At 38.2% G+C, this 25,566-nt stretch overlaps 1 protein-coding gene across 1 annotated transcript in view; it reads left to right on the top strand.

The window, feature by feature from the left end:
- The window catches only part of TEKT5 (tektin 5), a 28,162-nt gene extending 7,742 nt beyond the window's left edge, over positions 1-20,420 (top strand). The window contains exons 5-7 of the mRNA XM_009917143.2: positions 1,672-1,894; positions 16,569-16,723; positions 20,077-20,420. Coding sequence (XP_009915445.1) covers positions 1,672-1,894; positions 16,569-16,723; positions 20,077-20,290 — 592 coding nt within the window. The 3' untranslated portion in view covers positions 20,291-20,420. The remainder of the gene's footprint in view (positions 1-1,671; positions 1,895-16,568; positions 16,724-20,076) is intronic.
- Positions 20,421-25,566: the final 5,146 nt, after the last annotated feature.

Here is a 25,566-nt window from a genome sequence, read left to right as displayed (position 1 = left end):
AAAAGGCCACTTAGTAACAAAGCACTGACAAAATTAACTTTTTCTTTTTGCATCCCTTAATATTTACTCTCAGTGTTCAATTAAAATCTAGAGTAAATGTGAAACTCAAAAAACAGTGACCTATCCCTACAAAGTTTAACATAAAGGCATAATTCTTAGAAGAAAGTTTTGTGTGGAGAAAGAAGTCTAAACACAGACAGAAGTTTGTCTCAGCCTTTCACTTTGGCAAGTAAAATATCTGTACCTTTTCATAAAATATGCTAAATATTTCTGGGTGAAGAGAGAAGCGATCTAGTAGGCTAAGCAATGAATTAAAGAAAGTGGTGAATTTAAAGAGAGAAGCTTATGCTGCACCAGCAGTTTTCAAGCCAGGGGCTCAGGCTGCAATTTGGAAAGATCTCCTGGTTTGGAAAGATCGGAGTCTGGGATTTATGTTCAACTAATTATGATAATGATGGACATCTTTGAAGCTTGGACATGAAACCAAGCATCCCAAAGTTTGTTTATGTATGGGACATTGCAGCAGGAACATTCGTGGGTGGCATTTTGTAGTACAGGAGCCCTATATTCAGTCTTTCTCTGTATATTCATAGGCTTTGCCATAGTAGAGCCATTTCTGCTTGTCTCATAGATATTACTAAATTTAACTGTAATAGCCCTGTAAATTAAAGCAGAGGTGTTCATTTTAATATATGGAGAAGTAAGAGGATGGAGAAACTTATCCAAATGACACAGCAGGACAGTGTTGGGGCTGGGAGAAAATTCCAGTTCTCCTTACTCCTAAGTCAGTGCCTTATCCATTTTCCTGCTAGCATTCCTTCTGATAATGAAGGCTACTAGGAGGTCAGAGCCGCATGCTTTATTATATAAGTCACACGTATCTCATGAGGTAGAGCTGCTCTGACAGCAGACCAGAGCTGTCTGAAGAGCTGTGTAACAATCCTTCTCCTTTGGTTTCTTGCTCATTTTCCCTAAACTAGGTTGGGATCTCCTGTTCTCTGGTGGCTAGTGACACAAAACTTGGTCTCCCCAGGATAAATGTTTGGGTTCACAAAAGTAGGTGGTATTTGAATCTAATTTGATGGTGTGCAATGTACAGGAGATCTTGCTAAATAATCTAATAATCCATCGAAGCCATAAGCACTCTGAAACCTGACACAGAGAAATGAGTCAAATTTCAGCTGAGATACAGCAGGTATGAACTCAGACCATCACTTAGCCTGTTAAAGACAGGAAGAAGCTGCATTGTGGACATACATACCTGATCCTGAAAAACTATTTTTAAGCATCGATAAACAACAAGTGTGCAAGAAAAGATCATTCTTTATACAGCAAAACATAAACCTACTTACTTTGGAGTTGACGCCAGGGCCACTAAGACCTTTAGTTAGCAGCTACAATATTCAAGCAAGCCATAGAAACACTGTCGAAGCAACAGCTCTCCAAAAATCCTCACTCGTTGTTGCTGAATCTTTGGTTTATAGAGGAAAAAAGAAAAAAAAAAAGTGGGTATGAAACCCATAGAATCACCTGATGTACGTGATTGCACAGTTTGCACAGTTCAATGGATGAATACTTAGTGTAATTCAGTATAATTATCACTCAAAGAAAGTAGTTCACTTAAGCTTTTATTTTTTTGTTATTTTCCTCTTATTTTAAATTTCTTACTAGTGTTTCAGTTCCTGCAACATGGGCTAAATTCAGTGAACACAATATCAGGTGCTCTCAACATGCAAGGGCCAACTCTGTCAAGCTCCGAGAGGATGCAGAGGTTGGACTGGAGAGCACATCTGAGGAGATGTGGAATCATTTCATCAGTACAAACTTGGCCTTTAATAATCGTATTGCTGAAGTGGCTGATGCGAAGAACAAACTCCAAGCACAACTGGCCAAGGTAAGATTCACTAAGAGTTAGCAGCTGCATATTATCTTAGTTATATTATCTTAGTTATACCCAAAAGGCACAGAAATCTTCTCTAGAGTTTACATCCTTCCTGAATAAGCACCTCCTCAAAAGATATACCTGTAGTCCCTTTCCTCAAACTGCAGTTGATTCACACATGGCCTGAGAAGAGCTTACTCAAAGACAGGCAGACTGACAAGATGACAAGGTTTTACAAGGAACCATGCAACATCTGTCTGTAATCACACACTGATTATGTTCATTTGCAACTTACATGTTTAAAGCAGTGAAAGATATCTTAAGATACCTAAGTCCCAAGTTTTCCTTCCCGTTTGATAAATACATTTCCACATCTTTAATGTGAATTTTGGCCTGGTTGTGGTCAGAAAGCCTGATGTTTTGGAGTGGGTCAGACAGTGAACTTTTCAAACATTTTTTCTGCCTTTATCTTCATATTATACAAAGCAGAAATGGCACAGGAGACAGATCTGTATTAATCTCTATCTGTATTGCCTTTTCAGTAAGTTTTCACTGAAATAAGTGACATGTTGGAAGTGTATTAGTTGAATTTTGAAACATATATTCTGAAGTTAACAAGAGGTGCTGCCTTTGTACTGACAGATAAAATCTTGTTAAGCTAGCAAGACTCACTGTGTTACCTTCATGTGACTTCAGAGTTCAGTAAGTTCTTCCATTAAGACTCTTTCTCTTACAGAGGAACCTCATGTTCACTCATTTTTTTCAATGCACATTTGGAAACAATAGAGTTTTCCTGTGATTCTATTTGCCATAAGTAGTTTAAGACGTTTTCAGTTTATTTTTAGGGACTCTTAGGAAAGTGCAAACTAACCAGCTAAATGTGTGTTAAGTCACAGCACATAAATTAATGTTTTCTTTTTTTCCCTGCTTATAAAGCGTGAAAGATGTTGAATGTAGTTTTTTGTGTGTTTTAGATTGTATATGATCTAGCCAACTACAGCGTTTTATTGCTGAATTGGCCATCCATCTGAGTTTCTCATGGATTTAAATCTATGAACAGTTGCTTCGCATTTTCCATTGACCTTTTCCAAAGCTTTAAGTGCCCCTTCTTTTATAAAAGAACTTATGGGTTAAGGTAGCACAGGGTACACATATGGAATCACAAAGTGCACTGTGAGATATCAACACATGAGCAGGCATTTTGTCATGGAGTCCAGTTGTCAGCAGTATGTCATAGTGTCCACTGGTGTACAATGGAAAAAACAGTATTTATGTCCCTATACTGTTACATCATTAAATAGCAATAATAAGCTATCTGGAGAAACTTGAGTAATCATATTTGCATAAAGAATAATGAGTTTGTATGGTACACATGTATAAAAGTATCAAATAAGATTGCACTCTATGAACTAATGCTGCTGTTACTGCTGAGTTACTAGTTAGCACATACAGAGGAGAGATACCTCACTCATCACGAACTCCATAGTAATGTAGTTACATCAGAATAACAAAATGCTAGAGGAGAAGAAAACTGCATATACTGGTGAGGAGTAATTCAGGCTGCTCAGTGTTGTCCAAGGAAATGAAAAGACAATAGGTTTACTGAGCAAAAACATTGCTGGTTAAGATGTGGATGAAGTGATATGGTAGAAGTCCTGTTAATTCTCTTGCTCGTGATCATACATCAAAAGAACAAGAGGAAGGAGAACACAAGTGAGGGCAGAAGTGAGTAAGGAGTGAGTGCTCATTTAACAGTTATCTATAGGTAAGCATAACAGAGTACCCTTTCTTCTTTCTCCAGGCTTGCATTATAATCTGTAATACTCAGAGGGGAAAAAAAATATTGCTAGGATATGCTTTAATAAGACAGCCAATGGCTGTCTCTTAAATTCTACCACACTTCTGGTGGGATTCCAGTGGGATGTGATTATAGTCAAATGCAGCTACTACAGTTCCTGTTCCCTTCACATCTAATAGCAATTAGACAATGGGTGCCACAATTTTGGGTTTTGTGTTTAAAAAAAAATCAGTCAATCTTTCAAAGGCTGTTTTTGCACTGACTTCTCAAGCAATGAATGCCACTCTCGGAAACATCCTTCCTTCTGCCAAATTATTTTCCTAGCTAAGCAGGCTAGCTCAATAAAATGAGAGGAAAATGAGCATAGAAAAGATTTGCTATCCTGGAACCAGGAAAAGCTATTAATTTAATGAGGTCTGGAACCCATTTCGGAATGGAAAACACTTTCCTGATTTGTGAAACAGCAAAATATCTTCCAGACGAAAACCCCCAAAACCTAACGGGAACCTCCTGAAACCATTTATTTCTAAAATCAGTACCCTGAAAAAGGAGATAATAAAAAAATACATAAAAGAGTAAATAGTGTGAATATGGTTATGATCTAAAAATGATCCTATGTTGAAATGGCACATTTTCTTCTATTTAAATCACTTATATCACTATTTATATCACATCAAAGATTGGCTGGTTAAAATTACAAACAAAATGCCTATTGCCTCAGTTTGTGGTCCACTGCATGTTCTTTAGAAACATAGAACACCAGGTGGAACAATTTGTCTTACATTGTAGATTTCATCTATTCACCCTGGAAAAATTTAGTTTTCCTTTGGAACAAAGCTTTTTGTAAAAACTCATCTAATGAGACTTAAACTCTGGGATCAGTATGTTGTACCAGTGTCTGTCATTGCTACTGTGGTGGTGATTATGCTGTGTGCTATAGTTAGCATTTGTGATGTATGTAGTCAAAATGTTTCTCCTGGCCTGAATTTTTTTCATATTTAGTTTATATTTCCTATAGGTATAATGGCTTTATGGCCACATGTTTACAGTCCTGACTTTCTGTGCAAGAATGTCACTCCTTCAAACTCGTTTAGGGACATCCACTACCAAAAGGAACATGGGCATTGCTCTGGTAATGATCTACTGGAACATTCTTGCATTGCTCTCCTCAAATGGTAAAGGGCCTTTCTCTTCCTGCCTTTCTTTCCCTTGCTTGATGACAGTATTATATCACATGTGAGAATATGTAAGCAGAGTGCTATTCATTTATAGCTTGGAAAACAATAAACAGGAATAAAAATACAGGAATGAACAAGATTTAGTTAGTTCTGAATTTACCCAGGCAAGCTAAGGAATTCCATGTGCAGTTTGCTATACTAGTTACTTCTAAAGAGCTAGGATTTTCCTCTTAGCAGGCATTTGCACATATTGCATCATACACTACCTTTCCCGGGTGCTGTTGTCTGCAGCAGCCCTTCACAGGACTGCTGTTCAGGAGAAGGTTGCTGGGTTGATATTCTAGTTCAACAGTAGTTGATAACAGTTATGTTATCAAAGGCTCTGTATGAACAATCCACAGCAGTCCTTCCAGCACTTACTTCTCCTCCTAAGTACCACCAAATTTGTATTTCTCATATAAACAAAACGTAAAGAAAAACAGCGATCCATTATTATTCAGTTTAGTTTTATTCTAGGGTATTGTCTTCCTTGATATCTAGACAAGTGTGTTCTATATACCAAAAGGTACACAGAACATATTTACATGAGGAAGGTATCCTGTTTTTACTTCTATTAAGCATTATGCCAGGAGTTTTGCCAAGACCTTCTCCATCAATGACATGATGTCTCCATTTCAGGTTACAAACTGTACAAGTCTCAGAGTAATAACTGCACAGCAGTCCATCTGTTTTGATAAGCATTTTGACTGCTTCTAGTACTGCTGGTGGACTTGCACCTCAGTTTCTAACACATTCCTGCACCGTTTACCTTGAGTTACCTAAATACAATTGAATAATAGACCTGAGAATTTTTCTGTTGTAACTGATTGAGGTTCTGTCATAGAATTTGACCTACATTCACACTATAGGGTGTTCACACATCATATTTAGAAGCCCATGAACAAAATACAGTCTTCAGAAAAAGACTTCAGCTAGTTTGCCTTAACTGTACACACTTTCCAATCCAGGTAAGCCAAGAGATGCACCTAAGAACTTTTCCTGGTAGGCATTTGAAAAACAGATTTTTTGCTCCTTAAATAACTTTCTCAAACCCCAATATTCATGCTGCTTGGCACACAGCCTTTGCCTCTTTTTCATGTCTAAAACAGTCCAAACAAGACCAAATGCCTTCAATTTCTAGTCATCAGACAACACATGTGATGAAAACATGCATACACTATCATTTTATAATATATCTCACCTGTCCCATCATATTTTTTACTATAAACCTGCAACAATTTGCATTTAGTTAGAGGGATGGTTTAGCAACTTACAGACTTCTTGTCTTGGGGCAGATCAGATGTATTTTTACCCTTTATTCTACTTGGAGTTTGGTCTGAATCCCAATACTGAACAGGCTCCAAACTCAGATCAAGTAACCAAGTCAGCACAAAGGAAGTCTCCAAAGAGCATTGGTTGTCAGTGATTCTCACTTGCTTTTTTGCATCCTCAGTCCAGCTGCTGTCTGCTCTCACTTCATTGATGTATTCAGGAAATTGTCCAAGTTCTCTTCACTTCAGATTTTCATTGTCTGCTATTTGGCTTGGCTTGCCTGCCACTTCTTTTGGGGAAGTTGACTGGTGAGGCTGACAACCCCAACTCTATCAGAATTCTGGGAAGTGATTTGCATAGGGGAACAGTAAAAAAGGATTAAATTGCTTTTGTATAATTTTGAACAGGAAACTATCAAATGCAGAAGGGAAATGCTGTCTTTAAAAAGCTGTTTTATATGCATCCCTGTCCAGTTCACTGTAGAGCGTCTATGTAAAATTATTCCCTGCCCACTTTTGCTTGATTTTCTTCTAGAGGACTATGACGTTTTGCAATCTTTACAGTGGCAATCAAACTGAGTATGTAGGAGCAAGCATTTCCTATTGCCAGTCCAAAGCCTGGAGGTTATCACAGCTGCAAGAATGACTAAAGGACTGGAAAGCAAGCAATTGATAGAATAAGTTCCTTGACTTTCTCTTTAGCAGGCTGAAAAAGGTGATATTAGTAGCACTAGATGACACTGCTTTATTTAGCTTATCCAAATAACAGTAAGGCAGGGGCAGAGAACTTGCTAAATCCACAAGTATCTATACAGAAGATGAAAGAATCACAATAGAAGGCTTTTTGCTTGAGCAGACAAAACCAGAAGAAGAATCAGTGGTGAAACAAAAGCCAGACAAATCTAGATGGAAAACATAAGTGCTTATTTTTCAGAGCAAAGGAATTCATCACTGCAACAGCTTACTACAGATAGATGGCTTCATTAGCACCAGGAACTCAAAATCAAGATCACTGTTCTCCATGAAAGCTTTGATCTCTCTACAGGCACTAGCTTACAAAGAGGAATTTCTACAGGATAGACTAGTGACCTGCAGGCAGTGCAGACTTAGTGCATAACTAAGACTTCTTTCTGACCCTAAGATTGAAAATGTCCCATTTCCATTCTGTCCCAAATGCACAAGTCTATAGTTAATTTCTCTTACTTGATTCTGGGATTAATCTTGGTCATAATAATGTAATGTTCATCCAGAATTTGGATAGCGGATAGCAGAATCCTGGAGATATGAGGTGCTGGAGGCAGAAGCTCAGAAGCCCTAGCTAGGTATTTGGCAAGGGTTAGATCACAAACCAAAGAAGGTATTACAGCTCCACTGTGTTTCATCATCACTGGGCTCACAGAGCATGTGGTCGTTTGGGGATGCAAACTCTGCAAGAGTCTAATCACAACATATGACTCTGGTCAGGCTCAGAGCTGCTCTAGGACCGGACTTTTAGGCTGGTGAACAGAAAATATAGCGTACACAATTCAGTGTAGAAGAGGGTGGTACATTGTCTTCAGCATGCCTCTAGAAACACTCAGTTTATGCCAAGAGACATTATGGTAAATATATTTTACATCTGGTGTAAAAGTACACAAATCTTTAGGAAAAGAAGGAAAACCTTTAATCATGGTGCCAGCCCCTCATTAATATGTTTGCATCTCTTTTCCATAAAGTTAATATTAACATAAATAGTTACCTTGGCTTCAGTCTCCTGGAAATAACTAACAGGGCAAGATGTTTATGTACATTAGCTCTGGGAATCAGTCAGACCAGACAGCAAGTGACATGTTTACGTAGTCCAGTATTTATACCATACCTAAATAACAGATTATCCCTGCCAGCTCCAACACCTGTACTTGTGCTCGAAGTGTTTCTATGCCCACAGGCAGAGTGCCCAGCACCACCCTTCAGGCAAACCTTGCTATTCCACTACCCAAGAGCACAGGGATCAGAAAGATGCTAGAAAAACAGGTACATGTTTAGTAAAACCACGAAAAAATAACCACCCACTGCAATAAACAAGTAGCCATGATTCTGAGGATTTCCACTCTCTCTGTTCACTGAGAATGTCTGCTTTTAGAAACAGCTCCATTTTATTTTTTTTTTTTACTGCTGGGGTATGAAAAGGCAGTATATTCCAGAAATATGTGATGGAAATTAACTCCCACTTTCCTTTTTGTCTGGTATATTTTTACTCTATACCTGAAGAGTCTACAGTATTTTGTTTTAGTAAGTTATCCCATCTCTTAAATAAGTTACCCCCTCAGAGTCTCCATTTGTCACACATTATTTTTATTAAATTTAAATTTATTTATAAATTTAAGAAAAAAACTTTCCCATCTTAGCAACTATTGAGTATGTTTATATGGTGGCTAGAAGAATTGAATACATTTTATATTTACACAACTTTCTTCTAATTCAAGGGATGAAGCTACTTAATTTTACAACTAGCATAAAATATAGAATGAAAGCCAGGAAAACCTCAGTGGCAATAAAACCAGAAACTGCCTACCAGCCTCTGAAATAGTTTTCAAACTTCTTACCTGAGAAGTTCTGAAAGGAGCCCTCCTATGGCTGTTGGAAAGGACACAGCCTATTCCTCTGAACAGGAACATAAAGAAATACTAAAATATGATGGGAGGTACCCATGCAAGAAGCATGTAAGAGAGGTGCAGCAGTGCTGTGAGCTGCAGGAAGAAGTATGCGTATAGCAGAGGGAGTACTTTCCCTGTGGCACTTGCCCCACAAAGGCTTTCATCTCAGACCCCAATGTATCCTCACATAACTTTAAAAATATGTTTCTGTTGATCGCTTTTTCCCCCTTCCTCTTTTTATGCCTTAAAATCTCAGTTATTTACAGTTTTTCATGCCCATTCATGGTGGCTGGGTATACAGTTAGTCTTATCATTTAATATTGGAACCTGTTTGAGAGTAAAGTTTTCAGAAGATTAATGAATAGTGACTCAGAAGTGGTTGGGAAGGTGCGTGCTGGTTGGTGTAGACAGCTCAAACTTGCCTGGAAAAACCTGTTTGAAGGAGGAAATAGTTATTTAAGCTAGGAATAGACTTTTGCCTACAAACCAAGAGAAATTACAGATGAAGGCTAAGGCACTCACTTGAAGAAAAAACCAGGTTTCTCTCTCCTAAAATTGTTGCTTAATCTCATGAAATCATAAAGACTTGCATAGACTACATCAGAGTACGAACTAGGGGCAAGTGGAAAGACCATGTAGGAAAAGCCTGGCTCCTCAGCGTAACTTCTTTCTGCCACAACATTTATGTGTGAGAAACTAGGTGGTTGCTACTACTACTGCTCCCTCCCCTGCAACCTGTCCACACTCAGGCAATTCATATAGGCTTGGCAGAGCAAACAGGATTTAGTTCAAGGCAGCAGTGCTCATATATATTTATAAAACTGTTCCTTATTCTCAGAAAGGGCTGTCTTGCAGGAAACAGAGATGGGCATATGTAGTAGCTTTTCTAGAAAAGAAGCATTTTCAGGCTCCAAAGGGTCATGAGACAAACACACTGCATTGACTCCAAAGTCAGGGCAAATTTAGTTTACTGTGACTTGGTTGAGACTTCATTAATGACCGGAAAGAATCTCATTCCTGACAAGAATCAGTATTATAGAGCAGCTGCATGAGCCATAGCTGTTTCTCTCTGGCACCATCTCTTTGTTAAAGGGATGTATACCCTTCTCTCAGATGCGGTAACTTGAGACAAAACAGAGCATGCACAAGACCCAAACTGCCTGTTTTATTGTTATTTTGACCACATTTAGCAAAAACACATTTATTCTCCTAAATGATGATGCACTCTAAAATTGCTGGTCCTGCAGCATCTGAAAACATGACACAGTGTAAAATGGAGAAGATGTACAGCAGAACTCTGAGGCTTATGCTCATTCTTCAATAGTTAAAAGTGTAGCAAGGAGGTATGCAAAGAGTTAAGCATTTTCTTCTGTATAATTATGGCTTCCTCTGTTATTTTGAAAATATTTTAGAAAATCCAGGCCAAGTTAAATGATCCCATGTTTTTCTCCCCCTTTAATTTTAATAAAGCTGTTTTAAAATAAGCATCTTGTACATTTTTAGGACCAGTGGAAAAGTTAAAAAGAAACTGATTGCATATAAATGTGAAATTGATTGGACTATTTTCAGAGATTAAAGTAAAAAAAAGGATACTGGAATTCAGTGGAAGGAGGATTTTTATAAGACTGTAAATTGTTGTACTGACCAAATTAAAGGCTCAGGGTCCCTAGGTCCTCTGTTTCAATCTGTGTAAGGACACAGATTAAATGTACAGATGTGTATTTAAAGCCTTCTTTGTTTTAAAAGTATAGTATTTACATTCTGATAGTTTCTTCTTTTCTGTGAAAACGTCATGTTTAAGACAGTTATAAAGAAAATGTTGGGGATTTCATATGTAGCCTTTAGCACACATAGAACTTATAATATACTTTAGCTTTCAGATCTGTATTTATGCCAGCCCTATTCACGTTGTTATGAAGCTTTATAAATAAAAGCTTGCAATATTCCCAAATCCAGACCAATCTCCCCACTCCTGCTATGCTTGATGAATTGTGCAATGCATTGGTTTGAAGATCTTTTCTCTCGGCACAGACTAAACTGTTACTTCTCTTCACTATGAAACTCAGTCATCCTGTATGAGCACACACAACAAATGCACAAAAGTTACTGTTCAGAATGATTCTAACTCTGCTTCAGTGCAGTTAAATTATCTGAATGCATTACCTGCTGATGTCACATTCTGATGAGGAATGTGTTTTTTGGTCTTGTAAACGTGCTTTTCTTCTTTTCTTAAGAGATTCCTGGACTATTCCCCACAACCATCTGATTAAAAGCAAAACAAAACTTGATAAGTCATAAAACAGTGACCTGCAATGAAACTTCAAAATAAACAAACAAGCCCTAAAAACAACAAGAGCAAGGGGCATGACAATCTCTATCAAGAATTTGTCTACGACATGACAATAAAAACTGTCAGGTCCAAATTAATTTCAGATTTGAGAACAGGGTTATACTTGTAATCCAAAGATTGCAAGATATCATAGTTTTACTTTGAAATAATGTGGTCATATACCCTAAAATTCATTGTGAAATCAGTCACAATTACACTGTTTATTCAATTAAGTATGATAACCTCAACAAATGTAACTTTTACAAAATAATTTGGATGAAATATGAAAACATGAATGAAAAAAATTTAAAAAAACTGAGACGCAAAATATTAAATATAAAGAAATTTACAAAATGAGGAGGCACAAGAAAGTTCCTCCCACCATATGACCTGGCTGCTGCTTTTTGCATTTGGATACTAAACACCGAGAAAACCTCGGAAACAACAAAGAAACAAGGATAGCTGTCAGACTGTAGTATTTTAAAAATGCTTATGTTGCACATAAGACGACCCTGATTACATGATGAAACATGTGTGACTTCAGCAGCTCTTTCTCTCAGTCTGAGTGTATCCAGCCTATAAAAATCATGGCCTTGGTAAAGTGAAAGAACAGCGGGAGCACAGTTTTCTACAAGCTCTCAAGAATGCTGCAGCACAAACCTTTACTCATGTCCTGGAAGGGAAAGTTTCCGGATGGGCAGCTGCCTGAGCCAATGCCTCACCACGCTCTCTTAGGAACACGCTGCTCAGCATTTGTTGTTTTTACTTCCTGCCTTTGGAGGTTATCCAGAGATGATGTAGACTGGTGCTACACTATCTGGTGATCCTCCCCACCAATCCGTTTATGTATAGCAGATTATCTAAATCACTTTATCCAATGTGTGGCCAGAATGAATAATCGAAAACTGTTTGTACAAAGCTTCTGTGATGCGTTGGAGGTGGTTCCCCCAAGGCCATTTTTCTTTGTATGTCTTAAATGACAGCACTTCAAAAAAAAAAAATTTGAGAATGCACAATGAACCTAAACCACATCCACTTACATGCAGCCAAGCATGGCTTAAAGAAGGATGCATAGTTTCATGTTTGAATTTTGAGTTCACAGGCAGGTTTAAACAATATTTTTCTTTAGTGAATGAATGAGGGTTTTGCTCAGGAGCACTAATCAATTGCGTTGGTTGTGCATAATGTGCTTGCAGGCTACTCCTACCTTTATGAGCAGGAGACCAGAGCACCTAGTGAAGTTTTGTGGCACGAGAGTTTAGTTACTGCACATTGTACCAACACAAAGTGTTGTAACGGTTGGACATAAAACTGTGTTTTCAGTGATTTTTAGATGAAAGCTCTCTTTTCATGACTAATGAACTACTGGATTCTCAATAAAGAGAAACATTTTCTATGTAGACTTCAGAGCTTGCCCTTTTTGAACATTAACATTGTGTGAATTTGCAGGCTGTGCAAGTTCTAAATACTTTGAATCACTTCTAGATACAAGACTACCATTGTCCTATGTCAGTTATGTGGCATTATTTATGGGGGAAGTGCATACATGACTTAGTATTCTAAAAAGAGGACAATACAGTCTCCTGCTTCTGTGTCACTAAGGGAACACCTATGTGTTTGTTATATGTATAGTGGGCAATGAGGCCCAGCCAGGTGCTGTAAAGGAACAGAAACAAACCTCAGGTTTGATGATTACGAACATTCATGCGCTTGAAATGTTGCTACTGAATTTGAAATACATGGGTGTGTGGTCTGGTGGTTGTACTTGCACTGTGGCCACATACGAATGCATCAGAAGAATATCTGAGAAAAGTGTGGGTTCAGAAAACCACTCTTCTACAGTTCTCTCTGCTAGCTGAGCTTAATGAAAATGGCCTTTCCAAGAGACTGAGGACAGTTTATACATGGGCAACCTGGTCAATGTTGTCTGTACTAGAATCAGCTTTTTCCTTCTGCATCTTAAAAAGCACCTGATTGATAGGTAATTTATTTTTTCATGCAAGCAGAATAAGAGAGTAAAGGGTGCCCAACCATTACAGAAGCATTGTCACATAGGACTGGAATAGCCATGGTTTGCTATAAGCAATCCTTATATAATAAGGATTTGTGGCATAGTGGCACTGCTATCTGAAATACTGAAGACTACTAAATTTCATCCCTGGTCCTCTTATAAATTTGTATAACGCTTCCATAGCCTGCTCGGTATGTTTCTGTGCATGTGCTGCATCCCCTTTGGTAGCTTCCTGCTTTCCTTCTATGTGTGGCATAAACATGAGATACCCATACTGTTTTCAAAGAAAACGAGGGCAGGAAAAAAAAATTTCTTGCAGAAAATATTAATTGTATCCTCTTCTCTAACCTGATTAGAACAATTAGCACTAATTAAGTGTAAGAGAGCTTGTAACCTAACTCCACTCACTGAATAAATTAAATTGTTTTGATTCATATTATCACAGGACAGAAAGTACCAGCACATTACATGCTTACCATAACACGAACACATCTGTGAACTGCAGCATCACTCTGGGGAGCTGGTTTCAGTCATGGTTCATTTCTAGTGAAGTGCTCTGGGCTGCTTTAATTGTGCTGTTTTATTGACAGATTTGCTCCACAAAGGTGAATCACCATTTCCAACTCCTGCCAAAGAGAGAAAGCGTTACTACCAGTAAAGCTCGAAGTCTGAACCGCAAAGGTCCTACCCAGAGTCTGAACTGAGAGTGGAAGTCTTCTGTTCCACCATAAGTAGAAAACAAATATCCCACTCAATCCTTTCTGAAATTGAGACATAACTTTGTCCAATTCTTACTGGGCTGAAACACGTGCTGCTTTGTTTCGTTCGTTTTACTTTGAATTACACTTTTCATTAAAAAGCAATAAATCTGCTTACAACTTGCTCCAAATTGTAAGTAGAATTAACCTAAGAGGCCAACACCCTCACAATACCTCACTGCAGGTAACAGAACTACGCCACAGTGAATTTGGCTCGCCTGCACGCAGTAAGGCGTAGCATGGGAAACACTGCTGTACTGACAGAAGCTGTAACATAAACACAGGAAAGGAGGACCCTGCTAAGCAGCAAGTGACCTCAAAGCACTGCGTATTCTTTGCCTCACAGCCTCGGTACATCCCCACAGGTTGATGGTTTTGGTGAGCAATGAAGGTGAACAGTGGGAGCAAAGGATCAGACTGACAGGCTTGTAAAACTCTCCCTGACATACACCCACTTAATCACCAGCAGCCTACCTCGGAGCTGGACCTCACCTTTGTCATCTACAGATGAACACACACCAGATTCTCATAGGGAGGTTATAAATAGCAAAGTTCTGATCAGCAGCACAAACTACTAAAATTCTGCTTCTGAGCAGCAGAAGACCCAAATCATTAGTGTTTTCAGGGAAAAGGAAGGATGTGGGCTTGATGCATTGCATAATGAAGACATTTAAATTCATTAAGTCTCTTCCCCTTGGTTTTTATCTACAGAAATAAGTATGTTTAACTGGTAAAATTGTAGACAAGATGTAAAACGATGTATCTAACAACACACTCTATGACAAGTAGTTCCTCTGTGAAACAAAGAGCTACCAAAGTTCACTGGATTACCTGCATAAATATTTCCTCTGAAACACAGCTAGCTTATCTAATCTGATAATTATCTAATTAAGAAGGAACCACTGCAGAATAAAATTATAGGGAGAAATTTATTACCATTAGCTTCACTTTTTTTCAGTACTGTGTTCCCTTCATAACCAGATTTTTTTCCCTGCAGTCTACAAGCAATAAAGGCTTCTTTTTTGGGTGAAGATGCTCTCAGGCTAGCTCTGTGAGAACCAACCTTGGACCCAAAGGGCTCAGTACAGCGTGGAGACCTGGCTTCAGATCAGTACAGTCATATTCATATGCTGCTGCTTAAGGGTCCAAGATGATTCATCTATTGGAAAATTGCATTGCTGTAAGGTTGAACTGGTTTGGACACTGCTAGCCAGGAGATCTCTCACATTGCTCTTCTATACAGTGTCAACAAGCCCTTAAGGATTTGGACTGGGGTGCAGGTTCCTGGCATCCTTAATGCTTTGGGTTTTGTCTATAAATAACCTGTCAGCAGCAGGAACTAATTCAATTTTCAAACCACACACATCATTAGCAAACCTGGTACAACTTAGGGTGTAGGCAAGATCTAAATAGCAGCATAATTTAAATCACATTATGCCATTTTAGTGATTGTTGAAATTCAAGTTGCATTGATTTTAGTAGACTGACTAAGAAACTACATTAGTTCAGTTTGTTCTCTTCCATTTTAAAGCTGTCTACAGGAAAATCTTGAACAGGCTCACCACATTGGCTGTAATGAATCCTGATAAATGAAAGTAACATAATAATCAATGGGCTGGGAAATGTTACCTGTATATAAACATTTTCTCCTTTATTTTTTTTTCTTTCTTTTTTAAGACTAAGCAAAACTTTTCACTTGCAATTTCTCTCATATTTTCATACAGATTAAAACACCTAAGAAGCACTTACAGGATTCTCATGGATAATTTGATAACATGCACTGCACCTAAAAACCATTCTATACTAATTCCATGGGTCTCTCTTTTTTGGTGATGTTTCACTTTGTATCTTCCTCATTTACTGAAAATAAGCCTTTAAAAGGAAGTTGGTCTTCCCTCTACAGCTCCCAGTAGTTTTCAAAACTGTGAATTTAGTTTCAGTATGAAAATATGACTTATGTTCATGTGTTCTTGCACCAAATGCCCCCAAAATACTTGGAGTATGAAATAATTTCAGAGGGGACATATTTGATTGCTTTTGAATTTTTATGAGGCAAGAGGAAATAAGAATTGAATGAAGGTTTAAACGAAAATGACAGTTTTGCAAAACGTTCATAGATCAAGCAGCAGATTTTTTTACTTAGGAGAAAAATTAGATAATGAAGCAAAATGTAAATAAGTCCCTGTAGAGCTATAAACACTGTCTCTATGAAAATGGCTTTGTCACAAAAACACAGTTGGAATTTCCCCCATCAAAATAATTCAGTGCTTCTCTTCTGCTTGTAATAAATTTAGATTCCAATTTGCCTACAAATTTCTTAATTTTATAATAGAAAAGAGATGGTGCATTTCTTAGTGGAAATTGTTCACCTGTTTTCCAGGAACAACTTCACTAAATGCTTTCACATGATGTATGACTGTACAGCGCCCTCCTTCTGGCTCTCCTATGAGATTTAATTACCATATGTCCTTTTAAAGAAATGGCAAGATCAAGCCAACATTATAGAAATCCATCTGACTGATGTGAGTTTATAGTACTCTCCTCCCCTAAATCAAGCAAAATGACATGCCAGAATGGAAGCAGTTCTAATAGGAGTGTTTAAAAGCAGAGGGGAGTTCTGATTTTGTATGCACATGAGGCTTACAAAAACGTTCTGCTTTGTTCAGATACTTCAGGAAATCTTCCAGACAGAAGATACAATCCTGTTACTGGAGAGATCCATAAAGGCAAAGGAGTACCCACTGAAAGTGGCTCAGACCCGCCTGGAGGGAAGAACTAGACGACCCAATATAGAACTGTGCTGTGATGCACCTCAGTTTCAGTAAGTAAAGGCCAGATTACTCTGTCCCTTCCTCCATCAGCCACTCTGTGTGAATCAGTTTGATGAGATTAGAATTGTATTCAATATATTGCAAAACAAGTTCTGGGAGAAGGAAGTGAAATCCAAGTAGCTACATTGAAATAATGGGCCAAAACATCTAATGTTCAATGTGTGTAGCTGCCTTTAGAGTCCCTCTCCCAGGACAGTTAAGAGCTCAATTGCTTGTTGGTGGCCGATACCTTTTGCGATTCATTCTCATGTCTGAGTTGGGACTTGGGAATTGATTTTAATTCCATTCTGTATGAAACACAAGATTTAACTTTAGGAAATACCTAATTTTAGAAACATGTTATCCCAGACAAAATTCTGTCTTTTGATGCAAAAAGCCATCTAATAGTAAGGCTCCTTAAAAAGTTAATTGCAAATAACAATGAGGCAGCATATCTCACTGCCTCAACTACTTTCCAACTATATAGTGACTCCGGTGTCATCTTGGTACAGGTTAGCTCATTTGGCATACATTTTGGTTATATAGCTGTGGGGGCTTCCCAGTGCATGTTGGCATCAGCTTGGTGATCCCTGTGCTATGGTCCATTGTATATAGTGTGTATTGTGTCTTTCTGGATATACATGATGATGTCCGATATACTAGCCTCCCTGCCCTAATGACTGAAGAAGGGTCTTCTGAATTTTAATCCCATTTATCTCCCTCTAATCCAGCTGGAACACATCACTGTTCCAGAAGAATCCTATTGAGTGTATCTTATTTAAAATACTGTCTTCAAAATGCTTTGTGGGGGTTTTCTCAAGAAATACTGCACCAGGGTTCCTCCCATAGCTGGAGTGAATTTCACTTCCCATAGCTGGTTTGAAATTCAATGTGTAAGAGAATTTTCCATATTTTTATGAAAAGTAGAAAACTACTCTTTTTATTTTTGTCTCTAGCAAAATTGCACTGTATACAACAGCTTCACACACAATGAGATTAATGAAGTACATAATACCTAAACTGAGTATTTATGTTATTTTTCCTAAACAGCGTTTCATCAGCTCAAAAAGCTTCTATTCAAACAAGGAAGTGGCAATAAATCATAGTTTATTGTACTGGCATCTTTTCACTTTTTCTAACTCCTTAAACCATAAATTGTACAATGCAATATATCTTTTTTTCAGCCTCATACCTCCTTAATTGGATCTTGACATTTCCTTTGGCGTATCCATATATTAGATTTCTTCAGCTGCATGCTCTGCTCTCCACATCCATTCTGTCACAAAATATTGTTTTGGATCTGAATTCTTTTATATCCATTTGGATAGTTTTATTCACATGGCTTTTCGTGTCACATAAATCATGCCTGTTCTAGATGCAGAAGTTCAGCTGTGAGAAACCAGAAAAACTCCTGATTACACTGTAGCATTCACTTAGTTACATTTACTATAGGAGCAGATCATTTGCCACTTCAGTTACCACCCTACCATCAGTTAGGTATGCTAATAAGCTAGTATCAGCATTTTATTAAAAAAAACCAAAACAAAACAAGGTGGCCTTGAATGTTAATACACAACTCCAGTTTTATACTCATTCTGAGTCTTGTTCTCTCTCTATCTCCTCCCTGAAGATCTCTTCCACAAAAGTGTCTGCAGCATTATGATTGATATCAGTCCAGTCAGCAGGCTTGCGTGTATCAGAGATATAAACTTGTCTAATTTAGGATGAAAAATGCAGAGTGTCACATTATCCCTTCTTCCCACAATTGCCAGTGATGCTGTTGACGTTCCAAAGGGTCCTGTCTAAAAAAGTTTGGAAGCTTCATTTGAAGTCACTGGAATGTCAGAATGTCTTTGAATATTTTCTTCAATTATACTGAAAGGACATTAACATGACATACCTAAAATACAAGTAGTACACAGGGGTTCTGAACCAATCTAACTCCTACTAGTTTCTAGGTTATATGAGAGCTTCACAGTGTTGCACAGCTATTTGGAAGTATTTTAGGCTTAACATACATCCAAGTCTAATATGTTTCCTAATATTTTAACCAAAACATTTATAGAAGTACACTGTTTACTAGATGTAGTTATAGTGACAGATAATTAGCATATCCTGTTCTCCTTCCTCCAATGCATATGAATTTTGCTCTACCACAGGTCCCTAATCCAGACCAGGATACGTTGGATGCTTTAGCTGACCCAAATCATTGAATGTTATGTTCATCATAACTGCAATTAGAAATAGAAATTCTGACATGGTATTTGAAATTTGGAGACTTTTTTCTATAACGGTTTTTGGTTGAGCTCACATCTCAAAATGTATTTTGTTAGAGACAAAATCCTATCCAAGAAAGTAAAACCATTTGCTAATTCACTTTTTAAGGATTTTTTGCTTTTAAATAATTTAAGTGTATTTCTCTCATATGGTTTAAAGCAAGAAGGAATTCAGCCCAATAGCTCAACTGTAATAGGGAAAGAAAGTATCAAATGAATGACTTCTTTGTAACATGTAAATGTTATCTGAGTTTTCTGTTTATTTAAAAGGAAGTGCTGATGTTGGCACTTGTTCTCTGTGTGTGCTGCCAACTTTGTAGTTGAAGGGATTAGACAGAAAACAAATTAATAAAATCTGGGTTTTCTGTGCTGAAACAACTGGGACTATCCCAAAACAAGTTAAAGTGGATTCTGGAAAAATCAATCTTTCTTATAGTCCATAGTGCACTGAACAATTAATAGAACATTAGACAAAATACAAAATTGACAGTGTTAAAGAGAGTTTACCAGCTCAGTGACTATACAAGAAAGTTTGCCACGTCTCCATTGATAAGCCACTGGCAGAAACGTGGCTAATATCAGCTCACAGAAAATCTTGATTTCAGAGCTCCACATTCAATGGTTATTCTGGCAAGTGATTCTTGTTCCAATTAACATGCTTCTGTGCCAGATCTAGACCATTTAGCACATCCTGCTGCACAAGTTTAAGCTATCATGAACTACACCAACACTTTCTAGTAACATCCATCCCAAATGTATTCTACAGGACCATATGCAAGTGCTCAACACAGCCATGCTAGCCCTAGAGAGGCTACACAAAGGAGAGGCTGCAAGTGACAGGAGAGCAATTAGAAAGATATATCAAAGCAGAGTGGCTTAATCTGCTGTTGAAGGTCAACACAAGCAAGAAATCATCACTTCTTACAGGTGCTATGCAAGCTATTTTGGCAAATATGTTTCATATTTATTCAGTCCAACACAGCTGTTCAAATCCTGTCTGAAAGCGTGACCTGTCCACTGTCAAAAAAGGAATGTGGTGAGGGACTGCTAAAGTTATGTGAGCAACCTGTCCCCTTCTCTTTTTTCAGGCTTGTCACTGAAGTTTACACTATAGATAACACCTTACAGACCTTAAAGCAACGTCTGAAAGAAGCCCATGATACTCTGCAAATGCTGATCCTCAACAAATCAAAGCTGGAATATGAAATTTCTGTGAAGGCAAACTCTTTCTTCATTGACAAGAAGTGTATGGACATGCGCAAAGTCTTCCCCAGCACCCCACGGCTCATTGGTTACACTTGAATAGTAACCTTTGGTATCTTAGCGCATGATATAAAAGTTGCAAAGGTTACAAATATCTCCTGAAGGAAATAATTATTATTCTGTTTTCTCAAATAATGAAATCCTATAGAAATAAACTAGTGAAAATTAATATCATGCCTCTCTCCTTTGAGCAACCTCATATTCTCAGCTGTAGCTGCTAGTAAATCAAATAGAATTAGTAGACTTACTCTAACAGAATCAGACCACACTAAAATAACCAGACAAATATTGCAAGACATATGTGAGTTACTAGCTAGAGAAAACGCTGGACTGAAATACGGTACTTCTCAACAGAATTAGTACAATACAGGATTTAACCATTCAGGATAATGTGCCATCTGTGTTGCAGTCTTTATCTGGAAAAGTCCAGTTTAAATGCTTACCCCATCCTTACAATCTCATCCTGTCTAGTAATGCTAGATTTGGTGTTGGGAATTACAGGAGGTTGAACAAACTTGATTCATAGAAGCTGAAGGGCAATTTCAGTGCAACCACTTCAGGTACACATATAGCCTGTACTCACTGAGAGGGAATCTTTCCATCCCTACCTCTTTTTCTTTCTTTTTAATTTGATTTTTCATACAATTAAGTATGGAGAAAATATTTCTATTTATATGAACTATTTGTGACTGATATGATATTTGCTTAAGTCTGAAATGTCTTACCTACTTATAAATATGTACTATTGTTAGATCTCAAAGGAATTCATGAGCAAAGACAATACCATTGCTCTGTTGTGACTAATGAGCAAGTTAAGACAAAGTAGGAGTGCAACCAGCATATAGGAACATGATGTGCTTAAAGTGTGCTGAAGTTGTCCTTCAGTCTGGAAGTCAAGATTGCTCAGCTTTCTAGTTGTCAATGGAGCACTGCTCTGTGTGGTGGAGAGAAGGATGGAATGGGCCTTGAGATCTGACCTTTCTGGATGACAGTTGAAACACGTTAACAGTGCAGTAATCCTGGTAAAGGATTTGAGGAAGAACTAGTTTTAACTAATGGTAAAGCAGTCTGACTGTTTTGGACAAAACGGAGTAATAATGTTTGACTGTTGTTTGTGTTTCTTCCTGGGTTTACTCGCCCTCATTTACAGAGTAACCGGCGAACTACAATTCTAATAACCGAGCTGTTTCCTGCTACCTCAGGCTCCTCTCTACAGGGCAGCTCCAAGAACACACAAAACACATTTTACGCTGGACCAAAGCCATATCTGAAACAATGCTAGATTTGAAAGTCTCCTGAATAAACTGGCTCTGTTCCTTATCCTTTGTTTTGTGTGGGTGGTGGCTTAATCTAGCTACCAACAAAAGTAACATTGCTGAGGCACGCCGGGCTGAGCGGTGCTGATACTTCCTTGTGAGTTAACCTCAGTTTTCACCGAGCGTGGTTGTGGCTGAGCCATCTTACACTCAGTTTCTCTCCTTTGGTTAAAAAAGTAGTATCTCCTGGCTATTGCGTCAAACCATTTACATAGTGATAGGTTTCTAAAGATTTAAAATCACGGGAAACCATTTTGGAACACAGGATTGAGAAGTGACATCCAGGCCTACTTCTGATACTCATTAAGCCCATCTCACATTGACTACACTGCATCTTGATTTTCTAAATGAGGATAATGCCATAGTCATGTTGCACATGGCTATGGAGAGGGCAGGCTGCTCCATCCAGCAAGCTAATGCCAAATGGTGGCTTTTGGGGAGGAATTTCTCTGAATATAGGGAAAGTTCCAGAAATAATTTGGTTCTGTATTGCAATATATGACTGCAGAGCAGTTCAAGGGGTCCTGGTGATGTGCTGCTGGACATAGGAGGAGCTCTGTTACTGAAGATTTAACTGGTAATCTGGTTTGAATTAATAGTCATATCTTGCTGTCTCTTACTCAGAAACACTTCACAACAACCTTCTATCACAGAACCCCCCTTGGGATGTGACTTTAGGTGGGACGAGCAAGGAATCTCACTGTTTTGTTTCTCAGCAGGGAAGACTGTTACCAGTGGTAACATTTTTCCTCCTTCTCTATGCCTTTGTATGGAGGCAAGAGAGATTTTATCACTTGTTTCTGTCACTAGCAAACCGTAGAATAAAGCACTTGATTTGCATTTCATATACTGTTTTTACAATGTATGAAGAATAATATTTGTGTTGAGCTGTTAAATATTGACAATAGTCCCACCCTATTTATCAAATACTGACAGCTGACCAAGCAAAGGAGTAAAAATTATTTGGAAATTTGGATCTTCTTGAAGCCTTTAAATATACTTCTAGAGGTTGGAGACTTTCCCAGTTCACACAGCTACTCTAATAGCTAGAAATAGTTTCTCCCTTCCTTATGCCAAGAACTCAATTAAGAAATATATAGCAGAAGGGAGGCACTTCTAAGAGCTGAATTCTTTTAACAGTTCTAGATAGAAGAAGAAAAAAAAGGAAAAAAAAAATCTTTGTCTGAAAACAATCAATATCAGTGAAAAGTCAGCCTGAATCAAAGCCCTGAATTTGAAAATTTGGGGGCTTTGGGATGGAACAATAGTTCTGAACATCACAAATTCCAGCTCCTTCCTGACTGTGCCTTTGTTCAGCAGTGTTCTCTCCAAGACCTTGGCTCTGCTTTTGGGTGGAGTACTCACTTGGTATATTGTCAGTGCAAACAACACTGAACTTGTTTGAACACAGAGTGTGAACTCCTACTAACAGTGACCGCCTAAAACCATGGATCTATGACAGTTAGTACTGTTCTTTGAGAGCATCATTTCACATGAGAACAGTAATTCCCTGAGATTCAGCTACTACTGAGTACTGCAAAATAACACTGTACGAAAATCATCTTCTTTCTCAACTATAACTGACCAGAAGATAGTAAGTATATTATACTAGTGGAAAAAAAAACACTCAGTGAAGAAAGTGCTGTTGTCTTTCATTAGTGGTATCCATACATACAATACATTTTAGTTTGCTGATAGTGTACATCCTCTTTTAAAAAGTAAAGTTTTCTTCAGGCTCTTGAAAAGGAGGAAACTTCCATGGACTTAGGCTATACACCTATATAAATCCAAAAAGGCTAGAAATAAGTCACCATTTGCTTCTTAGAAGTCAAGGTAGATGGATAATGCAGAAAACCTGAATTGTAGTCTTGTTCTGCCACTGATTTACTGCATAAATGAATTTATGCTCAGCCTCCAGAATGCAGTTAATCCCAGTTGTGATGGGAATACGTCAAAGGAAACATATTTCTAATGATCATAAAGATACTGGCCCAGATAAACCTGAGTATCTCATAAAAAAACCCCCCAAAACCAATCCAAACAAATAACCCAACAGAGTATAAACATTCTTTCAGCTTTTTTCCGTAGATCTCTCTTCTTATGAGCTAGATCATTAATTATTGTACTCACATGAAGCCACAGATATGAAGAAGCCAGATCTACTGTATTTCCATGTATAAAACCAGAAATTTAACATTCAGTTCCATAATACTTGAAAGATAAGATCTGTTTTATAGCAGACTAATGCAGAAAAGACCAAAACCTGTCCCTGCCTGTTTCAAACAATGAGATAATTTTAGTTCCAGACAGGCTATTTCCTAACATTATCTAAACTATAGCTCATAAAAATTTATTGACTCAACCTTCAAACAGAATAAGAAAACAATGGATCTAAGTATCTTCACTAATGATAACCCAGCTCCGTGCCACAAGGTTACTACTTATAGTGAGGGTAGCTTATTTTACCCAAATCTACCAGTAGTTTACTCGTTTATTCCTCTTTTTTTTTTTTAAATTTAAAATCACAGCAAGGAAGCAGATTTTGCCATGTGCAGATTAAATGCCTTGCCACACAGAATTTACAGATGGTGTCCCAGTCAATATAGGTGATGGTGCTCATATGACAAGTCTTTTCAGTATACCTACTTACATGGGTAAGACCTGGCATGTGCTTTCAGCACAGGATATTAAGGTGTGAATAACACAAGACAAGGAATATTACTATGGAGACAAGAGAGTGCCGAGTTTGGGAATTTGCATTTAAATACCATTACAGTTTGGTAATAATTGCACGATTGCACTTTTTCATAACATTACTGTATTTTAATTTTATTAAGGGGGATAGCATGGGAGGCACCTCTCAACACCTGCTTCCTCCCCCTCCCCCCTTCCTAGTGGTGCATTTTGGCATTTGCATTTTTACCAAAAGTCAAGGAACGTCCAGTGCTGTATTTACTTACGGCACATGCAGGCCCACTGACGTAATAAGAAATGCCAAATCAAATGAAGAATATATGCCAACAGTTTGATAAGTAACTACTGTCTTGGGTAAGGTTATGCACTTAGACTTCTGCAACATTTAATCTGAAGATATGAAGTTGGAGTCAAACCTTCAGGTCTTCACTCTGCATCTGCTTCAGTAACACTGATTTCACAGAATCACAGAACAGTTGACATTGGAAAGGACCTCTGCAGATCTAGTTCAACCATCCCCTTGCTCAGAGCAGAGTCAACCAGAGTACATTGCTCAGTGCCATGTTCAGTCAGGTTTTGAATATTACCAGGGATGGAGACTCCACAACCTCTCTGAGTAGCCTGTTCCAGTGTTTGATAAGCCCCACAGTAAAAAAGTTTTTTCTCATGTTTAAATAGAATTCCCTGTATTTTAACCTGATCCTCCTCTACCAAGCGTAAGTCTTCCTTGCTTCAGACTTTCCCACTGGTCTCAAGGACCCGGGATTTCTGAGGACATATCTTACCAGTAAAGACTAAGGGTGATGAAGGCATTGAGTATCTCGGCCTCCTCCATATTGCTGTCACTGAATCCCCTGCCCCACTCATCTAGCGGGCCCACATTTTCCCTAGTCTTCCTTTTGTTGCCAATAAATTTGTAGATGCCCTTCTTGTAGCTCTTCATGTCTCTTGCGAGATTTTGGCTTTCCTGACCATCTTCTCATGCTTGGACAGTGTCTCTATACACCTCCTGGGTGACCTGACACTGCTTTTGCCTTTGTGTGCATCTTTTTCATGCCTGAGCTTTGTCAGCAGCTCTTTGTTTCTCTGTGTGGGCCTCCTGCTACCTTTGGTTTATTTCCCACCCATTTTAATAGGCCATTCTCAAGCTTAGAGAAGGTCATCCTTGAAAAATCAGTAAGATCTCAGTGACCCCTCTTCTCTCCAGGATGATATCCCATGGGATCCCTGAACAAGCCGAAATCTGCTCTCCTGACGTCCAGGGTTGTGATCCGACTATTTGTTGAAAGAAGGAAATAAAAAATT

This window comes from Haliaeetus albicilla, chromosome 22, assembly GCF_947461875.1.
Source record: "Haliaeetus albicilla chromosome 22, bHalAlb1.1, whole genome shotgun sequence".
NCBI classification, from domain to species: Eukaryota; Metazoa; Chordata; class Aves; order Accipitriformes; family Accipitridae; genus Haliaeetus; species Haliaeetus albicilla.
Note: the sequence above shows the minus strand (reverse complement) of the source record. Positions and strands in the feature narration are given on the sequence as shown.